Source organism: Bactrocera oleae, chromosome 6, assembly GCF_042242935.1.
Source record: "Bactrocera oleae isolate idBacOlea1 chromosome 6, idBacOlea1, whole genome shotgun sequence".
Taxonomy (NCBI): Eukaryota; Metazoa; Arthropoda; class Insecta; order Diptera; family Tephritidae; genus Bactrocera; species Bactrocera oleae.
The window spans coordinates 13,464,739-13,488,719 of record NC_091540.1 but is presented as its reverse complement, the minus strand read 5'-3'; the positions used below and the strand labels follow the sequence as shown (position 1 = coordinate 13,488,719).

Genomic DNA, 23,981 nt, shown 5'->3' with positions numbered 1-23,981 from the left:
ACATTCTCATCTGCTTTCAACATTCTGGCTAAGACAATAAACGATTAAAATACTGCTTTTAAATACTTTATTTACGAGGCGAGCAGCAAAAGTATTGCTCAAAATTGTGAATTAAAAACGAAATAAAAAATATATTAGAGTGTGGCAAATGCACTACCCAAGCATATACAAAAACAAGAAAAAAAGTTAACGACGCTATAATATCATTTTATTTTGATTGGTCAGTTTGTATGGCAGCTATGTGCTATTGTGATCCGATCTGAACAATTTCTTCGGAAATTGCATAATTGCCTTAGGGGTTAGGGGTAGTCATAGGCAAGAAAAAATGAGAATTTTTTTTGCTATTAAATCATGTTATTTTACAAAAGTACTAATATGCCATTATTATACAATGTTTTGACTTGAAGTCACGAAAATTAAAAAAAAAAATTAATTTTAATTTCCAAAGTTATAGCAGTCTGTGTTGACCCAGTTCCAAAAAAAGGTCCTTGAGGTGACAACCATAAGTACTTGGACATTCATTTAAAATCAATGGGATGAATAAAATTAGTTTTATTAATAAATAATACTGGGCCTGAAGCAAACCTTTTTTTTAATTAACAAAATGGCGGCCTCAGGAATTTTTTTTCTAGATTTTTGGGAAAAAATCAACAGCTTTTGGTCTTAAAAGATCGAAATTTTTGAAAAAAAAAATCCTACGCTTAAGCCTGAGTTTATTATGTATTCTAAAAGCTGTATAAATTTCATTAAAATCTACTGAGCGGTTTTCGAGTTACAGTTGCCACCAGTTCAAAAATTATAGTTTTGAGAAAAAAGTAGTATTAAAAGTTTCTTGCAGTTGCCGCTAGCTATTAGCTAAGTAATTATCAGATCAACTTGAAATTTTCAGAGAATATTTTCAAGATATTACACTTAACGAAAATGCAAAAATTGATTTTTTGAAAATTCTGACTACTCCTAACCCCTTAGGCAAAAATACGGAACACATTTCTTGCAGACTTTCCTCAAATGAAAACGTTATCCATACAAGCACTTGATTGCGATGGTTCAGTTTGTATGGCAGCTATAAGCTATCGGCGGTTCCGACAAATGAGCAACTTCTTGGAGAGAAAAAGACGTGAGAAAATTTTCAGGTTGATGTCTCAAAAACGGGGAGACTAGTTCGCGTATATACAGACAGACGGACATGGCTAATTCGACTCAGCTCGTTATGCTGATCATTTTGATACATATTTTATAGGGTTTGTAGGGACTATAAAATGTATGTATTATGTATTGGATGTTGTATATAGTTTATGAAATACTGAGTTATGCAATTGATAAAAAAGAGAGAAAGGTAATATTTCCGAAAAAATAATAATTTGATATTGTTTTTTTTTTCGAAAATTTATCAATAATACTAAAACGAGTAGGTAGGGGTTAGTTTTGGGTGAAGCCGATGTACAATACTCTCACAAACCTTAAGAACGTGCTGGATGTGTAAATATCAAAGTGCTTTACTTCACAAAATGCGAGGTCGGAAGTCAATATTTAATTTTCAGAGGTTTCTTAACCGATTGTGGGCATATTTGGCTCCAAATTTACTTTAAGGTAAGAGCATTATACATACCAAGCTTTCGCCTCCCTTAAAATTCTCAGACGAAAAAAGAAGTTGTCAGAGCTGATAATTTCTGCTAGCAGAAATTAGCTACTGCCACATGAAGAAATATGTAACTGTTGTTTTTGCACAAAAACATAGGAATGTCAAGGTAATATAACATACCAAATTTGGTCGATATCGGTTAAGTAGGTCCTGAGATATGGGTTTTCATGGAAATGTAGGCGGTGCTATGCTCATCGTCCAATTTTGACCCCGCCTACTATAAAGCCATTTTGTACTTTCAGGGTGGAAAATCTAATGTCTCTATCGTATTTATTTATTGATTTAAAAGCGATGATGATAGTTTTTAACAGAACCAATATATGTGGAGTGGGCGGAGTGATCTCCCGATTTCATCAGTTTTTACAGTGTCGATAGGGTTGCTTCCGGGATTTGCCTTGAGTGAACTTGCTTGTTTTATCTTAAGTGGTTGGTACCTGAACCTCTTAGAAGGCGGGGTCATACTCATTTTTTCAAAATTTTTAGCCCACAAATGCCTCTTGCTATTATGATCCCCTATACCAGATAACGGATTTATATCTTAATTTAGTGCTTTGTTATAACACTTTATAGATTTTAGTTTACGGACGAACAGAAACACATTCGGATTTCAACTCCTGATCATGTATATATACCTGATTATCATTTATTTATGGAGTATATAACAAATATAACTATCTCGATTACTTTTAATTGATACAAACAACCGTTAAGTGAGCAAAACTATTATACTATGTGGCAACCTGTTGCAAAAGTATAAAAAGGGACAGACTACAAGACTCAAATACATATATGTACATATGTATGCATGTAGTTCAAAATATATAAAGAAACAATAACTTTTGTTTTGCTAATATTGATAACTTTAAATGTTGGAGTTAGTGTGTCGGCGGTTGTCATCACCCTGACCAAATTTTAAGTTTTAATTTGCTAAAATAATTTTCTTAGAATTTGTGAAGTTGTGGGCAACAGTTCAACTCATTAGTAAAAAAAAAATCCAAAAAAAAAAACAAACAAAAAAAATAAAAAATTAAACAAATAGAAATGAGCATAAAAGTGGAAAACACATTGCTCTGCCGCAAAGATAAGACATACATATTCGTACGTGATTATTCTGTCGACACTTTCAAAGCATGCTCACTCTTCGCACGTAAATATGATTGCTATTGTCACAAAGGGTGTTCAATTTCGAGTGATAAAATGCTGTTGTAAGGCTTTTCTGTTTTTATGATGCATAAGTATATGTATATATACATCAACTGCTGTGTCGTCTTCGTGTGCATATAAAGTGCAAATGCATCATACATCAATCTGTTGTTGTTATTGTTGTTGTTTGCATGATATATTGCGCCTTAGCACCATAATATTCATTTATTGCCTAGAGTTCAGAGCCATTTGGCCAACATTCCGCCAAATCGTGCATCCACGCCTACTTTTTGAGCACATCGAGTGAGCTGTTGAGAGCAGCAAATTGCTCAATCAATTACGTTGACTATGAGTGAGTCGATTTTTTGCCTTCCATCAGGAGTGATGTCGTTAATTTTTATGACGGCTGCTTCGGAGTGTACTTTGTTTATGATGAGATGAGTTGACTAAGCGGTATTCTCACCGATAATACGTACATAGATTTAATGACGCGCTACGAAGACACCGGGAATTCCGACACGTGACGCTTCAAAAGGACGTGAAAATGTTGGAAATATTTTAAATTATCAAAAAAAATTTAATTCATCTGAAATATTTAGTAGCCAGATTTTAACATAACAAACGGAAATTAAAGCGTTTCATTTCGGTTAAGATTACATCAGAATATTCTACAAGCATTAATCTGTTTCCTTGGGTACCTTTCATCAGGTTAATTTTAAAAATTAAAATTAAACAAGTAAGGAAGGGCTAAGTTCGGATGTAACCGAGCATTTTATACTCTCGTTTGAGATTTCTTTATCTATTTTGCTTGATTTGCATATTGGAAAGTGAAAGAATCAGATGGGATTTAAAATGGTGTTATAAGGGAAATGAGCGTGGTTGTAATCCGATTACGCACATTTTGGCACTAGACAGACGGACAGACAGCCACCCGGATTTCAACTCGTCTCCTCATCCCGATCATTTATATATACATAGCCCTATATCTCACTCGATTAGTTTTAGGTGATACAAACAACCGTTAGGTGAACAAAACTATTATACTCTGTAGCAACATGTTGCGAGAGTATTAAAACTCGCGTGTAGTTACAATACTCGGTTAAGTTATAAAAAAACGTTAATTCTCCGTTTTTCGAAGTTAGTCTCCAAAATCGAAATATTCGACTTCGAATTTCGAAAATGAACTGATTGCAGGCTTCTTTACTTTATTGGTAAACAAAATTAAAATTTTTTTGTTACAAGAATTTTATAAACTGTTTATATTCTATAAAAGGCCGTCTATTCTATAAAATGGCCTCTTTGGACTACCTTGGGAATAAAATACATAAAACGTAAATTTTCTTTTGTGTCAACAAGTAGGATATACTAAATACACCTGTTTTAAAAAAGTTTGAGCTTTGAGAGTGAATTTAATACCGAGTAGTATGAATATGATGAATGTCCCTCTAGTAGCCAGAGACCACATTATATTACCCCCTCTTCATATAAAGTTAGTTCTGATAAAACAGTTTGTAAAAGCTGCCAACAAGGATGGGGCATATTTTAAATATATCAGTAAAATATTTCCAAAATTGACCACAGAAAACATTACAGCTAGTATTTTTGACAGTCCTCAAATCAAGGAACTAATAAAAGACCAACATTTTACTGATTGTATGACAGATAAGAAGAAATCTACATGGATTGAATTTATTTGGGATGTGCAAAATTTCTTAGGAAATAAAAAGTCTCCAGACTACAATCAACACATTGACAGCTCATGTTGCACTTCCAGAGACGAAGATATAATATGAGCATTAAGATCGGATAGAACACATACCTAAATTTAAAGCTTCGCAATTAATCCTAGACGTTTAATGTGCTTGTGAACGGTCGCGTTAGACAAATTTAATATTTCAGCGACCTATCGAGTTGTTATTCGACGAGTTTTCATTGACCAGCGATTTATTTATTTTATCTACATCGGCTACAAGATGCCTTCCAGGACATGATGAATCCTGAAGATCGAATATGTCGGTATTATTATTATTATCACTGCTGTCGTGGACGTTTGTGTCCAGTAGGCTCTTCTCTCACCAGATAATTTACATTCGGTTCACTCACTCAAATGCAACATATGAGCATAATATATGTGCCAAAAATAATTTAAGAGCTTCAATGCTGAGATGAATGAAATTGCAGACAAACCAGTTATTCTCGTAAATTATTCACTGAGCTTGCACTAAAGTCACAGCGGCATGCACAAGCATCGCTTTTTCGCTTAAAATCAATGTCAAAACGTAACAAGTGAAGTCACAATTCGCTTGTCAAACATGTTTGGCGCGCTGAACTGGAAAATAAATGTATAGTTATGTGTATGTAATTACGAAAACTATAGTGAGCAGCCAAAGGCAGCAGCGCGCGAAAAATTGGCGTAAACGGCGGCGTTAGCTGGGTAGGTTGTAGGTGCAAACAGCGGGGTTTAGAGGCAAGTGAACAGCGTCTGCATGCGATAAGAAGTACTTCGACATTCGTGACACTGATACGCCGGGGATCCATGTCAGACAGAAAAAATGATCACGAGAGCGTCGTGACGACCAACTTGCGTGACTCAATCGCGCTGGAGAGCAACACCAGCTGAGCTGTGAAAATAAATTGTGACAAGCTTGCCAAAGCTGTGGACAACAATAAGCGAGTATAAAACCAGCGAGCGCCAGACCGAAGCAACACAGTCATTATACAGCAGAGATCAGACCAAATCAGCGGATACGCAGATGAAAGTAGCATTTGCAAAGTGAAATAAGACACATTATAATTGCTTACATACAAATTATTTCGTGAATTAGCAAATATTATATTGCATGTGTATTGAATTACGGTTAGAAAATAAACACAAAATAAACAAATAGAATGCACAGCAGCAAACAACGCAACACTTTCACCGTGGCCACCTTGTTGCTGCTGCAAATGACTGCAGCACAGCGCCCCTCCTTCGCTGGCATACGACCACCGGGGCTCAATCAAAAGGACAAATACAACATGAAGAACAACATAAACAACAACAGCAACGTGGATATTGGCAATCGTTTCGGTAAACCAGATGTGCCAGCACTGCCTTTTGGCGCTACACAAAAGCCACCAGCAAATTTCATACCAGTGGTCTTTCCCGAGTCCAACTACCTGCCATTGGCCACGCCGACTGTCCGACCTGTGCCCGATGGGATTGTGAACCGTTTTGGCAGTGGCGATGACAAAGTGCAACAAAATGTAAACATCAATAATAGCGCGGCCGCCAGGCCCGCCTCGTCTAGCTCGCCTGCTGTCGGCGGTGCTGTGCATAATCGCTTGCCAATCGACGCGAAAGACGATAGAGAGCTGGTGGCTATACTTAATCGCTTGCCCGAGGACCAAAGACCTTTCTGGTTCATCAACGCCGCAGCGATCGAAGCGCAAAGAAACGGTTCATTTGCGAATTTCGCCGGCGCAGTGGATACCCGCGGCAGCTTCTTCGGCTAAAGTGAAAGCCAATCACACAAACACGCACACACAAACTGAATTTCCTTTCATGCGCACTTCTACCATTTAAGTTTCAGGTTTAATTATTTATTATATGTATTTTCTATGTGTTAAAATGTGTTTAAGATATTGTCCATAATCGAATCCATAGTGCTCGGTGTAACAGGTTGCGCGTATATGGAAAGGTACGCGTTATTGTTAAGTTAAGTACTCATCGCTTGTCATATATACATATACATAAACAAACAAATGTACATATGTATTTCTGTAGCACAAACTGCTTCCGTACGCGCCGTTAAATGTTTTGTCCGAAACAAAAAATGTGCTAAAACAATCAAAAATGAGCACTCAGAATAATGTTGTGTATAATAATAAAAAGTAAACCACAAAGTGGAATTTGAAAAAAACAAAAAAACGCCGAATTCTGTTTTTCCTTAACGTTCTTATCGCTTAATTACATTACATTTAATTATTTTTGCCATTTCACGTACTTTTTGATATTTTTGTTGCGGACTTTTGCTCAAAAATAAACCTTTGTTGTTTTGAATTCATGCCAAGCAATCAAAACAGGAGATAAACAAAGTGTAAGAATCGCACAATTAAGCATATATATGTAAGATATTACACGAAGTCACCGAAAGTAAGCGATAATCGCGCTAAGGTGAGGTATTAATAGAGCTCGGCTCGACTAAGTGATCTCAGTTGGACTCCCGCTCTCAGCGCTTGATCTGCACCAAGAGAGGCAGTACGAAAGGCGTACTAAAATTAGTTTGATATTTATTTGAATGAATTAAACGCTTTCTGACTTCAACTGAGGTTTAATTGTTATTGAAAAGCATTGTATGCAAATTACATTGCGCCGAAAATAGAAAACAAAAAACAATGCTTTTAGCTGTCATTCCGTGTTAGGTTTTTATTGAAATTCACACGAAAAAAATATTTAAAAATTTACAGCGTGAGCTACAGCTTCGAAACTAAAAAAATATATAATAATAGTAGACTGGTTAGGTTAGCTAAGGTGTGTGATTTAGCAATATTTCGCTCGTAACATCCAATTCTCAAAACAAGCGAGCGATCAACACCTACTTGATAGCAGGTGTACAGGTATGAAGTGAGCGTTAAGATGCAAATGTGGTGGTAGCGAATATTTGTTGTGAACGAACCTTAATTTTTTTTACTGCTTGGTTGGCATGACATCTGTCAAACATATTCAATAACCTTACATACAGTCATTGAACAAACAACATATTTTTTCAAAGTGTTGAAAATGTCAAATTTTGTAACGGAAAGTGATGATTTGTGGAAAGAATTATTTTTTTGTTTTGATTTGAAGAAAAGTACTGTAGAGTCGTAACGAATGCTTGTCGAAGCATATGGTGATCATGCGCTAACAGCAGCACAATGCAAAAGATGGTTTCAACGGTTCACAAATAATGATTTTGATATGAGAAATGAAGAACGTGGAAGGCCATCAAAAAAGTTTGAAGAAAGCAAATGACAAGCAGGTTAAATGTTGCACAATAAACAATTTCAGACTATTTGAAAGCTATGGGAGAGATACACAAATGTGAAAAATGGGTGCCACATAAACTAAATGAAAGCCAACTGGAAAACCCGAAAAAACGCTTGTGAAATTTGGCTTCAAAAACACGAAAGAAAATCAGTTTTGCAACGAATTGTTACTGGCAAGGAAAAATTAATTTATTTTATTTCTCCTAAACGGAGAAAATCAAGGGTTAATCCGGCAAAACGACAACAACATCTACTGTGGTGTAGCATGAGCTTCTAAAACCTCTTGAAACTGTTAATGCTAATCGCTACAGACAACAAATGATTAATTTGAAACACGCATTGATCGAAAAACGATCAGAATTGGCCAGCAGACAATCAAAGTAATTTTTTTACACAACAATGCACCTGCACACAAAGCAAAATCGTTTCAGGATACAATCAAAGTACTTGGCTGGGAGCTGCTACCCGAACCGCCGTATTCAACAGACTTAGCACCTGCCGATTACCATTTGGTTTCATCTATGGGGCATGCATATTGGCTGAGTAGCACTTCGCTTCCTACGCAGAAGTCGAAAATTGTGTGTCTGATTGGTTTGCTTCAAAAGACGAACATTTTTATTGGCATGATATTCAAAAATTTCCAGAAAGGTGGTAAAAATGTGTAAAAAACAATGGTTATTAATTTGAATAAGTTTCTTTTACTTTCCCATTCAAATTTATTATATTTCACAAAAAAAAAGTTCTCTCATTCGCTCATTTTATACTAGTACACCGATAGATGCTAACCAGCAAAGGAAGACCACAGTTGGCTTTTGCGATTGTTCTAGCTAGTTCAACCTTAGATCAATGCATTAATATTTGAACTTTGCAAAGTCAAAGGCATTTTCTTATTGTTTTCTCTTACACAAACATTGATGCGACCAGCAGAGAAAAACTGAGAGTGGTTGTGACAAAAGGTGCCATCGCTCAAATGATTATACATACATTTATTATCTTCAACCAGCATAGATCACTGAACCGCTACTGACACAGTGGTGAGAGAGCCTATGAAATATTCATTTATGCATCTTCGCGGAGAGCAGCAGATTTGTGAGCAAAATCTCTCAACAGCAGTTACTATAAATTTAGTTTCGACACCAGAAAGAATATACAAACGAATTAATTTTGTTAAGTTTTAGGTCCTTTATGGTGTATAACAAATAGTCTGAAAAAGTATACAAGCATATAAGTATTGTACTTAGCCAACAAATATTGAAAGCTAGTTTTTTATACTCTGGTATAATTAAACGCCATCCTTTTTGACGACGAGAAAATGTGTGCTGTTTTAATTCAAATTTATCCAGTTTAAGCCTCAGATACTAAAGCACGTAACTTTAAACTTTTTAAACTTGGGTAAACACCCAGCTGAACCACATTTACTCACACGAAAAGTAAAGTTATCTCTCAAACTCAAAAGCTGATAATTTACCGTTATTGTCCATTTTAATAGTTTTACCAAACATCATTATCTTTCAGCTTTTAGTAATGTTTACTAACACTATAAAGTACACTCACACACACTTATTTGCAGCTGCAACAGCTGTTGAAAAGTATCATAAATAAACCACTTAACAGTTAAGAGGTTAAGATTTAAAATTAAAAGCATTGGTAAACATAATATTATTGTGCTGCCAACTAGAAGCCCTTACACATACTTACACACACACACACCGACACATGCATACACTCAAATATAGTTGGTCAATGGCTGAAGATAAAATTCAGCAACTGGCAGCCGAGTAGGTGGCAGAGGCAGCGGTGCGTTGAGGATGAACTGATGAACATGATTATGTGCGTTTGTGTGTGTATGTGTGCGTGGAGCAAAGTAAAGTATCAATAATGACGCTGACCAGAGGAAATTGCTCACAAGTGTACACACTAACTAATCCTTCCACCAATCGCCAGCAGCAACCTAAAGCAATGAAACGGAACTTTGCAACAAGCAGGACAACGACTGGCGCGCTTGACCGCAGCAAAGCAGGACAATAATGACAGCCAACAGCAAAGTTAATTTCCCGCAATAACACTCATCGCAATTTCTTATGTCATCAAATAAATTTCTTACTGCTGTCACTGCTGTTGCCACACGCAAGCGCGTTGACGACGTTGCTGATGATAACGATGCTACTTGAGCAAGCGCTGTCCCAGCATGTTGACTTAGTCGCGCAGTGCGAACTTAAGCGCTTATGTTATGCATGCATAGTAGGGTGGAGCGAAAAAAAAGTTGTTTTTTTTTTGCTTAGCCTGAGGCTAAAATCTGGAAATTTGGAAAAAAATATAAAATTTTTCAACATCTGGTGGCGACGCACTCAGTTGTAAAGTAAATTTCGAGTTAGACTTTGTTTTGAACAAAAAAAAATGATTTTTGGCTTAAACTCTTTACATTTATATAAAAATTATCGAATGTGACGGTTTTTGACTCAAAAATTTTTTTAACGCTTAAGGTAAGCATGTTGTCGTTTAAGACTTTTTTTTAAAACTCCAATAATGACCAAAAAAAATTTTTTTAAGTTGATAACTTTTAATTGGGCAGAAAGAGGACTCTCCACAGCTTCTAGAACACTTATCAAAATTTTTTTACGAAATAAAAATTTTAACTCAAAAATTTACTTTAAAAGATGTTAAAAAAACTTTTTTTTTCTCCAAAAATCTTCTTTTTTTATAATCTACAGTTTTTACCCTCAGGCTAAGCAAAAACAAAAAATATTTTCGCTCCACCCCAATGCATATATATAATTGTTGTGTGTGTGTGTGTGTGCAACATATGGTGTTATAAACAGCTGATTCGCATTGTTGTTGGTCGCCTTAGCGCACATTTGAGTAAATAATGTCAATAATCGTAAAAATTTGTGGAATGGCATATTGAATGCTACAGAGTTGACACCCACACATGCAACTGGCCGCAGCTTAGCTGGGCACTCATGCCACGGAAAAATACATAAAACGCAGCCGGCCATAAAAGATAATAAAAAATGGTGAAAATGCAGTGGAAATTGGAAATTAGTTGTACCAAAAAAAAAAAGACGCAGTACAATTGAAAGAAAGCAAAGACTTTTAAGAATAAAATAAAAAGTGAAAACTATAACTGAAGATTGAAAGGAAGATATGAGCCAAGAAAATTGTATTGAGTGAATTGTGTGGTCGCCCACTAATATAATATTGGCACAAGAAAAGTAAATTCGTAAAGTGATTACTCTTAAGGAAAAGAACATGCTAGCAAAATTTAATTGAGTAAATTTCTTAAACTTATTTTTTAGCACAAAGTTATTTGACAAACGAAGAGCGCTAAACTCTTTATCTGCATATTGCTCCAAAAAATTCTACAAATATAAATTCGCAATGAACGCAATAAGAAATCCTTGTAATATTACTTGAAGGCAGGAGTTGCACTGAGTCAACACATACATGTCAGTAAATCGCAATACGCTGAAATTATACATCTTTATCTTGCCGGCGTAGTGGTTTGGTTGTAAAGTCTCATTGCAGTTACACTTGTTCTCAGCGTTCAAAAATGAAGTCTCAACTGGATATCACCACTTGGTTTCTCTGTCGCTCAGTTCTGTAACACTACTGCTTACTTCAAATCAATATCTGTTTACATACATATAACTAAAGATTAGTAGGACAAATTAAGCCAAGGCGTTTTGTTTTCTTCTTCTCGCTTATTTGTCAAAGCTTTGCCTCAGGCAAATATGCTGAATATTTCATTTCGACACAAGTCATGTCATTATTATATGCAACAAAAAATTATAATTTCAGACCCCTCATTTTCCATTCGCTTGTCACAATATCCCGCAAACAAAACTGCAGACATGCCAGGGCACAGCATTCTGTTGAATTTTTAGTTCAAATTCAGTTTATTCGGTGTTTTTTTTCAGCTCTTTTGACATGCTTTTGTTGCTGTTGTTGCACCATCAGCTGTGGCGATAATCAGCCTCATTTTTATGGCCTCTAACAGCCACATAGCCACACACACACACACACATACCAACATACCACACTTCATTCACATCCGGTCTGTAACGCGCCTGCGGACTTTTTGCTATTGTTGTCGCTTCCAAAGCCAAACAACCAAAGAGACATGCAAATTTTCCAAACTATCTGTGCGCTACTTCATTCTGTCTTGCAGCGCCTTTTATTTCACTTTCAAAGGCAGCAAGGAATTTTTCATTCGCACATTCCAACACTTCTATTATACGCGCGCTTTCACGCTGCACTCCTTGCTCATCTTTATCGCTTGTTCGCCACCAACCTGTGGAATCTGTCGGTGCTGTGACCGAGACAAATAAAATTGAATAAAATTGCAAATCCAGTTACGTTCCGCAGCCCTAGTTTTCTTCTGTTTGTTGCATGCTGCTGCACTATCCTCTTTATGCTTATGCTGCTGCGGGCGCTCGGGCGCTCGGGCCTTATCGCCGGCGTCCGTAGGTGACAAGTGGCAAAATATGGCTCACAATCAGTCACATTAAGCACAATGAGAATGCGCGCATAAATGTACGAGTACCTTTGTGTCTACTAATATATATATGTAAATGTATTTACGATTGTGTATGTGTGTGTGTGTGGGGGTAACAAAATAGCAAGACCAACAAAGGCGCAAGCCAGGAAATGCCAGAGAAATAATTCAGAAAATTTTCGAAAACAGAATGATGAAGTAAGTCAGGGATCTCGTGGAAATCATTGTTGCCACAGCTGGCTCAGCACGACAATGTCGACGGAAGACAAACTGGCTGGCAGATAAATACATCGGCAGGCGGAGGTGTGGTCGTGTAATCGAGGAGCAAAGGATATTCATCTGCCATACTGATTGCTGTCATTTTGACGCAATAAAAGCACTTCGTGTGAAGTGAAAAATGCAACTGAATAGTTGATGATGTTGGCGTCAAGGACGAGAATAACAATGCATTGAACCAATACGACTGCAACGCCAAGGATTACGAAGAACGAAGGCAGTGTAAATACTAGGAAGTGAAGTGAAGGTGGGCCAAGCACAAGTATTAAATCTTTTAATGATGTGGGTGAGAGAGCGTATTTACTGAAGAAGCTATGTTGGTAAAGTTTAATGAGTTTTTAAATTACGGTAAACGTTGTTCGGCAATTCGCTTTGCTTCAGAGTATTTATTAATCTGTTGATGCGAACTTACAAACAAACACGTAATATTCCCCAAACGATTCACAACAACTTTATGTTCGGTCAGTAAGGAAGTCAAAGGCTGTTAACGTTGCGAGTTGAAGTGTAGACTATTTATAAAATCCAATAAGTATATATGTGTTTATGTATGTGTATATGTCGGATGACTGTCAACAGATGAGCTCAGCAGAAAAGTTGAGATTTTAATTGAAATTATTTTAATTGAAACTTAGCTTGAGTGAAAGAGCGAGGAGAGCTGTAGGGAGTAAATAAGGGAGATTCCAACTTGATAGATGTTCGAACTTAACGGTACGTTATCAGTAGATGGCGATTCTTATTAATCTCAGCTTTACTACTGGGTGCGTGTTTATGAAATCTTTTTATAAATCTTGGAGCTCAGCGTTTGCGGAAATAAGCAATACAAATCTGGACTTTGAATTTAATTAGAATTACAGTTAGTTTTCGATTTTTTCATTTATTTAAGTTTTGTATATATAATACTTTGATTGTATAACTTTCCTAAAACATTTCTGCAATAAAACAAAATAACAAGCTCACATTCTTACCACGACTTGTAATGTGCGGTTAAATCAAATGGCGAGTTGATCACTACATAAGACTCGCCGAGTGGCGTGCCAATGGAGCCGCTGACAAGTGATGCTGGTTTCACTTGCACTAAGCGCTCCGAGCTGATCACCAACTTGGTAGGTGCATTAGCCGACGCCGCTGCTGCAACGGGTGCTGCCACAACTACTGCAGCAGCAGGCGCGGGTTTTGCCACCAAACGCTGTGTGCTCACCACTTGCCTAATGGTCGCTTTCTGCTGGGGTGCGTTAACGATCTGCTTAATGATGGCTTTTTGTTGTGGCTTTCTCTGCTGCAGACGTTGTGACTGCTGCACAAGATGTAGTTGAGCTGTTTGCTGTTTGGGACGCTGTTGTAAGCGTGAGGGGCGCGCTTGGGTAAAACGTGCGAACTCTTCGGCTTCGGCATTGGGCGCAAAATCTTGTGGTGCGTCGACGACGGGCAAGGGATCTATGGCGGGCAGTGGTGGTCCGTAAGTGAGATCAGGTGCGCCGTATACCAGCTCAGGGTCGATGACTTCTTCCTCGCCTTGGAAGGGATTTTGCGGCTTCAATTCATCAGCTGAAGGGTAGAGTGCGAACTCAGGCTGTTCTGGTGGTGAGGGAACTGACTCCTGACGTGCGGAGAATGGTCTGCGTTGCTGGAGGCGACTATTGCGTTGGCGAAAACGTGGTGGCTCCGCGGTGGCAAAGGCCACTGCCAACACTAGTAATAAAATGGCGGTCTTATGGAACATTTTCCGCGAAATTTAAGTTGTGAAAAGTAAATACAAGACTTTGTCGTTTGATATGTAAAAGTTGAGCGCTGTTGCTCCTGCTGTTGCTAATGCCTGTTGATGACTGATTTATTTCGAGACGGATGACAACGTTTTATACTATACAACACTTTTTCGCCCACGCACTTCAAAATTTCTGTGTGTGTGTTTTTTTAATAATTTGATTAGCTTAACTTTCGCACTATTTTTCGTTGGACACTTAACCGCTGTTGTTGATATTTTGCACGTTCAGTTCTCTATGAGATTATTATTAAATATAATTAGTCACTTGTTTATTTGGTTTAAGTTTTTATTAAACAACGCTCGCATATAAATGAGCTGGGATATTCCCTTTGGGCTGTCAATCGTAAAGCTAGCTCACCGAACTAACTTTGCTGTTTACTGAGCTTCAGTATTTGAGTCCCCCAAAACGTTTAAGGGTCGCCGAGCCAAAATAGGAGTTTATAGGGTCAATGTGTTCCAAATTTGGAAACAACTTTTTATACTTATTATTAAACATTTTTATAATTCGTTAAGCGGAAAGTAACATGTGTATACTTGTACTTGACAATGTAGTAATTTATGAGTGCACATATGAAAATCTGGCAATGCTATTTCCAGCTTCAATATTGTACTTTAGCACAAAGCAGATCAACATCAAAATGGGAAAATTATAGCTAGATATTATTGAGACCTGAGTGGTTCTTGCTTTAATCGTGAAAATTACGCACAGAAATAATTTAATATATTATAAATAATAATTGCAAAAGTTAATACATTGCATTACTTTTTACACTGCTTGATAATTTTATATGCTTAAATGCTATGTGTCTGCGGCAGCCACGTTTGGCACCCGATTAGCCATTGGCCCTTGACATAGCAGTCAAACGAGCGGAACAACCTCATCGTTATTGTCACGTAAAGCCAGTGAAGAGTCAAGCTATTGACGCGTCGTCGCACAACTATTGTAAGCGCGCACTTAGAACGACTACTAGGTACTCGCTACAACAACAGCAACAACGACAACACCGTCAGACGTCAATAAGACTTGCCGGGGTGCACCAAATTTGGCAGGAGGCCTAGTAGTTGCGCGTGTAATTGAGCGTAACAGTAACTTTAGAGTCGTTTTGTTGAATGAAGTTCATAAAACTCAGATTTTGTGCCAAAGTATATAAGCGCAATAGTGATGGGATTAAGATAGCATTCTCGCAATCAACCAGCGGCAGTGTAGCAGCAGCGACAACACCAAATCAAAGGAATCTTTAATACAGAAAAATGTACAAGTATACCGCACTTCTGGCGCTCCTTTTCGCCGCTACCTTAGCAGTGGTGCAGGCCGAACCACCGCGTTTTCGTGCAGCACTCAGACGCGCGCCGGGTCGTTTTTTTGCACGTCAAGAGGCGGAGATCGCAGATAGCGCAGACGATGCGCCACCTGCTGTAACGGCTGACCAGCCTGCGCCATATCCCGCAGCTGGAGTTACACCATCGATTCCCTTCGATTTGCCGACAGAGACAGAGGCACCACTCCCCGATGAAGTGTACGGCCCACCAGCGGAGGAACCCACACCCGACCCAACCTATGGTCCGCCAGAGGAGACTACTACTCTGGCCGCACCGGACAATGCTGCTGAGATCGACGTCGTATCCGATAACTTAATTCAACCACGTCAAAAACCGGTTTCGGCCAAACAACGCGCCAGAGGAGTTGTACGCTCTCAGCCGCTGATCCTGCGAGCTGTGCCTGCTGCACCGGGTGTTGTAGAGCTGGTGCGCGCTGAGCCCGGTGTTATTTACCTTTTAAAATAAATAGATTGGTCATGGAAGAAGTTAGAGAAGTGGCGAAATTTCGAGGTTTACGGCGGTCACCTAATCATTTCAAATTTGTTTTGGTTGTTGTTATGTTGCAATCGATTATAAAAGCGATAATAATAAATACATTTATATATTTTTAGCGACAATAAGCTCTCGGTTTTCTTTAATTTTGTTTGCTTGATGGTGTCGGCACATAATTGTGCTCGCTAGTGATTTTGCCTACAGCTTTCCAAGGCAATATTTTGATTTGTTTGACTTTGCCTGCTGTCAATGAGTAAACTTTCCATAAATGCGATCAATATTTAATTCGTTTATAAAGTGAAATCGAACGTGAAAGGTACCGTTGAATTCTCTTGTGGAAACTCACTCTGCAACTGCATGAAGAAGCGCAGTGCGTTAGTTTGTGAGTTTGTGCACGAACTTGTACTTTGCCTTGAACTTGAAAATCAGCTAACCTTGGCACTACTTCGTAAACTTTTCAGAAATCAACACATGTTTATGTGTATGTATATGTACATACATATGCTTTGCATATACACGGATGTGTGCTTGTGTTGTTTGCTCACATGAAACTATTAGTTGTACTTAAAATATTCGATGCACGTACAACGGTATCGTCGACTGTACACGCACTCGAATTGACAAAGGTGGAGAAAGAAATAAAAATAAAAAACAATCTAGAAACTACTAGTATTAATTTATGCATGTGTGGAGGTCTAATAAAAAATACAAGTTCATTAGAAAAAATATATTCAAATTATTTTCTTAACCAACTTTGGGATGCTCATGAAATATAATCATTTTCACCGACTATCTGTAATAGGGAAACCCCTCTACAGCGAATATTACATACAATAGCATTATTGAAACGTTTGACAAACGAAAATACAACCATAAGAACCCCATTAGCAGAAGAAGGAAATATTGTTTCAACAAGGCTTGCATTGAGTAGGTTAGGTTATGTGGCTGATACCTCGATATGACGGAGGGGTCACACTTGGACTGTTCTGGCAAAAGCGGGCCATTCGAGGAGGAGGCGTTGAAACGTTTCTATCTCATCTTCATCCAAATAACTGGTGCAGCTGGCATCCGGTAAGATGTTTAATCTTACTGCGTGAGTCCCGATGAAGCAGTGTCCAGTTAGAACTCCTACAACCATTGAAAGGTGAACTTTGTTCAGAGCAAGATCTAGGAAGCTCAGACCTCTTCTGATTTACCCTAGGCCAGAAGGACCTTGCGACTGCACAGCTGGTGGTGGTTTTCCAACGCTTGTCGAGCTGGTCTGGGGCCCAGCAGTCCAGTAGCAAACCTCGAGCTTCTACCCGTTCCCATTCCGTAGTTATTGAAACTGAAGTACCTTGAAGCTGGAGATAAAGAGTCTAAGCACCCCTTCACCAGTCTTAGGCGCACGGTCAGTGAGTTCAAGGCTAATATCGCGACCATACAATCGGATCTACTGCTACCTTAATGGTACCTACTTCTGGTCTACTAAGGTATCCCTGAGGTAGCTCATACACGGTATTCAGAAATTTTCCCTCACGACGTAGCTCTCGTCTGCGTTGGCAATCACCCGGTAATTCTACTTCCTCACGCTTTTCCAGAATATCATTAACAACCATGATCCAGAGAAGTAGCCGACCTTGCCCCACGATAGTTCTATCGCAGAGATATTTGTAGAAACGGTTCTTTAGGTTCGATTACCATAAATTTATTTAGAGCTCTAAGGAACGCTTCCGGCAATACATTATTGAAAGTTCCGATATCGATGAAGGTTTCTACTGCAAACTCTTTGTTCCGCCTACTCCTCCCTAGCCAGGAGACAAGAGTGCACAAGGCATGATACACTGACCTACCTTTGCAATAGGCATGATGTGCCCTGGAAAGTCGATTTATGTAGGAATTTTTTTAAGAAAGATGAAAGCCTGATGGATCTAAATTTCTTGGCCGACATATGCATTCTTTTACCGCAACTCAAAAACGAACGCAACTCTAACCCTTCTCCCTTGTATTGAGTAAGAAACCAAATATTTGGATTTCGAAATACTCCACATCTACTCTACTCTCTTTATTTGGCTACCAGCAACTCTTTGCTGTATACAGACACTTCAAGATAATGCTCGCTGGAAAGAGATTTAACGACTGTGAAATATTTAAATATTTTTTTGAAAGTCGGGTTTTAGCGTACAAATTTCTTTCATTTAAAAGAAAGGAACTTATCAGCTTGTCAGAATCTTATATCAATTTAACAATGCTGTGTTTACTACTTCAACTAATTCTGAGAATAACCTGAGACACAAGTATAAAAACAACAGATGAGAAAGACTCTGCACAGAATCCTTCGAATGAAGCCTGTGACCCCATATTCTAGTTTTAGCTTTCATATAGCCCATAATCTTTACGCTTTGATAAGTAATAATATATGACTATAACCTAAAATCTGGCAATGAATGTTGAAAAAGACTGTGAAACTTATACGAGTTGGCGTCGTCTGCACTTAAGTAAAAACTCACACGAACATAAAACTCAAATGTACATTTGACACCTTCAAAATTTTATAGCGCCATTGTAAGCGCTTAAATGCTCGCATGCAAATTGGCTTAACTAAAATGCTACTTAAATAGTCTGTGCTGTATTCAGCGACTCACGCTATCAGAAATCCATAAACCTTGCTGTATACATGCGTACGCCAATGCTCTTGTCATAATTCAGTCAATATTATCTAGTAGGGGTTTTATGATATTTTTATTGCCGCGCGCTCTAAAATTTCTGATATCAAATGCACCCAACTAGTGAAGTCGTCAAAAACTTTGCTATTTGGTTGTCTATAATTTCGACTTCAACGCTGCCACTGATGGACAATCGCAGCGCCAATTTTGTATAATGTATGACATTCATCTGACATTCGTTTGACATATGTAGACAAGCGAATGGGCAATTTAGCGACGTGGCTGCGAACAATAATCAACGAGCCACTATTTGGGCGAAACAACAATGAAAGAACAGCATTAATAATGGGAAGAAGAAGAATTACGTACTTGACTTGGAACTGCGTTGGGTACAGCAACACAATGTGTGACCATGATTATGCGGACAACAACAACACGCACAACAACATTCGACAGGAAAAGAAGCTTCGAGCATTGAAATTAGTATGCAGTGGTGCGTGCGTCTATAGTGGGATCGTGAGGAATTTTGGCAGCCGAAATTTGGCTTTATGTGTACCGGCTTCTACTAATTTGTAATCATGAAATTTTGAATGCGATTAGTCTACATCAGAAAGCGGAAAATACTTCTAGCGATTTTTTCAAATAATTCACAATTAGTTGTGAACTTAGCTTGAAAGCTTGAGAGCCTGCCACAGCCGCAGTGACAGTGTTGTAATTACTTCTACACGATTTTTTGAAAATGAAACACATCAGTTTGACATTACTGTTGTTGCTGCTGTTGGCGCATAGTTTTGCCAGTCCAGTGGCACAACGCACACGCGCAAATGCAAAAGTTTTGCGGTATCCACACACAGCTCGTCAACTGGCGCCATATCCAGCTACAGGCTATAGGCCGCAAGTGCCGTTTACACTACCAACCGACCAGACAGCCGAAAAGCCAGCAGAAGCAGTGACCTCGGCGACGGCCACACAGCTGGAGGAAGTAGATGCAGCAGAAGCAGACGAAGATTTGGCCGAAGATGTGGATCCGATCGCGGCTGATGCGGCCGAGGACGACACTGAGCTTCTGCCGGAGCCGGAGGCAAGAGTGAGCGGCAAAGACGATGAAGAGCAGGATGAGAACGCAGACATTATACCCGAAAGAGCAACTGGTCCTACACCAAGTAAACGCTATTGGTTCTTCCGAAAGTGAGACAGAGTAAAGCAATAATGTTATGAAATATGTATAAACAATAAATGTTCTTTTTTTTTTTTTACTACAAACTAATTTGTTTTCATAAATAAAACAATGTAGTACGGCTGAGTGAGCGACTTTTCTAGCAATGCAATGTTTGAATTTCTGAATGAAAGCTCTCAAGCTCACAGTAGACGGCTGCGTACCGACAGGCATATGGCAACTTGCAATAACGGTATTTGCACAAGGCAAACAAGCAAACTAGCAAACTTTGCGCAAACATTTTCTTTATTTGCATCTCTTGTCATGCATACACACACACACAAACATATTTACGCACAGACACTTGTACAACAAACAGTACAATTTTTAAAGCTGCATATATTTGCGGATTTGTATGCGTAATTACCGTTTCAACCGCAAAAATATTTACTCAGCGTCTGCAAACAATAAATTTATGCTTGTGTTTGTTTATGTGTATGTGTGTGTGTTTGTGTGTTGCAACGCTGTAAATCTTTGCAAACACACAGGCAACCGCTTGCAACTACGCAATTAAGCCTGGACAAATATGGGCGGGCACTTATGTGTGTGTGTGTGTGCATTCAATTATTTAAACTATGGTGAACACACAAAAACTCAGTCGGTTTTTTTACCAATAGTTTGAGGAAATTGAGACTCAAGAATCATATTTGTTTTCTAATCTTTCGCAATGTGTGCACTAGTAATACGCCCAGCAGGTGGTGTGCATATTTAAAATAACAAATGATTATTTAACGGTAAAAAAATGACAAAATCAAAGCACATGTTGCGGCAGCAGAACATCCGACGCATTGAATTTCATTCAATTTTCTATGCGACAAAACAATTCGCTGTGAAAATAACTACACAAGTGGGTAATAATATTTGCCACGTACAAGCGTATGTAGGTGGAGGGGTGTGTGGGCATGTGTGAATGCATAAAAATACAGGCCAAACTTGGTAAACGCAAATATTTATACAGGCATGCTATAACATACACACACCCACACACATGGGTATATAAGTGCATTCCCTACAAGAATAGTGACAGTCATCTGACCGGTAATATGACAGTCACAGCTGAAAAAATTTTGTCAGCGCGCAGAACAAAGTTTCTATCATATTCTTAAGAGCCTTTCGCAAAAACTGATATAAACAAACGTATGTGGGTATTCGGAATTGATTCACTATATATCTATGCTGCTCACTCTCATGTCTTTTTCTGAGTCATTGCTGACCATAAATACATCATAGCTGCAATTTGTCAGTCATGACTGTAAATCTATCACAAGTGAAAAATTGAAACAGCTAAATAGGTATTTCACAACTTCTCGAAACTTCTGTGGAAATGCATGCTGTCTTTTTTCGACATATACAGAATTTGCTTTTGGAAAAATCGTAAATACTGACAGTGATTTTAGTGTTCATTTGACAGTCGGTACTGACATAAGTAAATGTGAGTGCATTGGTGAACCCATCAGCCGTTTCTTGTAGGGTTCATAAATGCGTTCAAATGTGTATGTATATGCCTGTATGCGTGTGCTTTCTACGCCTGGTTAGCATACGGCTTCATTCAGTTCTTTTTTCCAACTAATACATATGCCCGTGTGGGTGTATGTGTGTTTTAGCATTGTGTCAAATCAGCACACTTGCTGCAGCCGAGCGCAACATATTTCACAAAAATAAAAAATTAAAATTAAAAAAATAAATATAGCTACACCAATACACATAAGCTTCAATATATGTTCATAAGCATGTCTAGCGCTTTTGATTTAAAATTGTTTGAATTTTGCATTTATGCTTTAAACGCTTTAAAGTTAAAATTTATTGCGTTATTGAATTTTTCACATAAATTTTTTTGCTTCCACACCATGTGCCATAATTTACACTGATACGACTGCACTCATACATTTGATTTTTTATTTGCCTGCTTAAAATTTTCAGCTGATGTATGTGTAGCTGGTGTTGGTAATGTGTCAGCAAATGTCACTCATACGACGTGTATGCCATATTTTAAGGCCTGCATATGTACCATAGGCATGTAGCTGGTTCGCTGGGTGTTCAAACAATTCTGTTATAAAATCAATTATTTTTTATTTGAAAAGTGCATTGCAAATATTTCTAATTAAATAATGGTCCGAAAATTATTTCCTACGGCTTTATTGTTTGCTTTTAAGCGCTTAGCCCCAACCTCATTATCTTACCTTATCACAAGAACACGAAATGAAATGCATTACGAAAGTAAACTCTAAAGCCAATAAGTTACAGTTAAAAGCTTATCACAGACAAGGTCATGTGATGGCCGGCAATGCACAAGCACAACGAAGTGCAGAAAAAAAAACAAGAAAAAACATTAAATTCGGCTGCACCGAAGCTATAATACGCTTCTACGGTGCATTTTTATAGCTTGAAAGAGTATAAAAGTATCTTTAGCTTTATTTTGATCGGTAGTTAGTATGACAGCTATATCTTATAGTGGTCCGATCTTAACAATTTCTTCGGACATTACACCATTGCTTTATGCAATAAACCGTGACAACTTTTTTAAAGATATAGATTCTTCGTAGATTGTATAATGCAATGCCAAATTTCTTGAAAATATCTCGTCAAATGAAAATGCTTTATATAGAAGCAATTGATATCGACCGTTTAGTTTGTATGGGAGCTATATGATATTGGAGCACTAATATCGACAAATGAGCAGCTTTTTTGTGAGAAAAGGATATGTGCAGAATTTCTGGTCGTTATCTCAAAAACTGAGAGACTAGTTTGCATATATACAGACATATAGACGAATATGGCTAACCCGACTCAGCTCGTCACGCGGATCAACTATATACATACTTTGTCTATGACATTTCCTTTTGGCTGTTACAAACTTCATGGCAAACTTAATGTATTATGTTAAGGGTATAACAAATTAAATTAAAAATGCTCACAACATCCACAAAAGAACAATAAGAATAATAATCCACTAGCATAATGACACTGAATTAAATGAAAGACAAATGGAAAAACGAAAAAATACTTGTAAAATTTTGCTTGAAAGACATGAAAGAAAATCAGTTTTGCAACGAATTGTCACTGACAATGAAAAATTAATTTATTTAAGAATCCTATATGGAGAAAAGTATGGGTTAATCCGGGACAACGATAACAACAGCGACTGTGAAAACCGATCGATTCGGTAAGAAGGCCATGCTCTGTGTTTGGTGGGATCAGCAGAGTGTGGTATATCATGAGCTTCTAAAACCGGGTGCTACTGTTAATACTAATCGCTACAGACAACAAATGATCAATTTGAACCAAGCATTGATCGAAAAACCATCAGAATTGGACAGACTTGTATTAACGTATTCACCAGACTTGGCACCTTCCGCTTACCATTTGTTTACATCGATGGGATAAGCATTGGCTGAGCGACACTTCGATTCCTACGCTGAAGTCGAAAATCTGGTGTCTGATTGATTTACTTTAAAAGACGAACATAACCAGAAGGGTTTTCCAAATGTGTAAAAAGCAATAGTCAATACTATGATAATTTTTTTTTACATTGCCATTCAAAATTAGTATTTCAGTTTCACAAAAAAACTGCTCTTTTCATACCGGCACAGCTGGTATATATGTACAATCAATAAGTATATGTTATATTAACCTCTACAAAGTTTTTTCTTTCTCCAAAGCTGTCACTACCTAAATATGTAGAGTTTCAGCGTTCTTTTCAAGCTTTCAGAAAAACTCTGAATCGTCTGGACCTGTACCATAATTGAACAGGTACGCTTTTGAAAAATATCGTTTGGCCTCTATACTTGTGGGTACTAGTTTAAAAGGTTATATTATAATTGGTGTTGTTGTACACCAACTGAAATATACTAAAAATTCAAGGCATAATGTTAATAGTATTTTTTTGCCGAAGAATTAATAAATTGAAATATATAAGAAATCAAGAAAAGAATATGGTTTTATTAGGAAAACGACTATTATTATAGTAAAGGCGCTTTAAGTTA

The 23,981-nt window shown here is 37.8% G+C and overlaps 3 protein-coding genes across 3 annotated transcripts; 2 read left to right on the top strand and 1 right to left on the bottom strand.

Annotated features, from left to right (window-relative positions):
• Positions 1 to 5,160: 5,160 nt before the first annotated feature.
• On the top strand, positions 5,161 to 7,178 carry LOC106622991 (uncharacterized). The gene has a single exon (XM_036360769.2). It carries the CDS (start codon positions 5,675 to 5,677, stop codon positions 6,278 to 6,280), a length of 606 nt encoding a protein of 201 aa, XP_036216662.2. The 5' UTR covers positions 5,161 to 5,674; the 3' UTR covers positions 6,281 to 7,178.
• A 6,239-nt stretch (positions 7,179 to 13,417) lies between these two features.
• On the bottom strand, positions 13,418 to 14,406 carry LOC106622990 (uncharacterized). Its single transcript, XM_070111671.1, has one exon. The coding sequence runs from the start codon at positions 14,281 to 14,283 to the stop codon at positions 13,525 to 13,527; it is 759 nt and encodes a 252-aa protein (XP_069967772.1). The 5' UTR covers positions 14,284 to 14,406; the 3' UTR covers positions 13,418 to 13,524.
• A 1,078-nt stretch (positions 14,407 to 15,484) lies between these two features.
• LOC106622988 (uncharacterized) lies at positions 15,485 to 16,265 on the top strand. Its single transcript, XM_036360770.2, has one exon. It carries the CDS (start codon positions 15,577 to 15,579, stop codon positions 16,108 to 16,110), a length of 534 nt encoding a protein of 177 aa, XP_036216663.2. The 5' UTR covers positions 15,485 to 15,576; the 3' UTR covers positions 16,111 to 16,265.
• Positions 16,266 to 23,981: the final 7,716 nt, after the last annotated feature.

Bases quoted from the DNA above. Each gene is read 5' to 3' on its own strand.
- LOC106622991 (XM_036360769.2), top strand. From the start codon at position 5,675: ATGCACAGCAGCAAACAACGCAACACTTTCACCGTGGCCACCTTGTTG.
- LOC106622990 (XM_070111671.1), bottom strand. From the start codon at position 14,283: ATGTTCCATAAGACCGCCATTTTATTACTAGTGTTGGCAGTGGCCTTT.
- LOC106622988 (XM_036360770.2), top strand. From the start codon at position 15,577: ATGTACAAGTATACCGCACTTCTGGCGCTCCTTTTCGCCGCTACCTTA.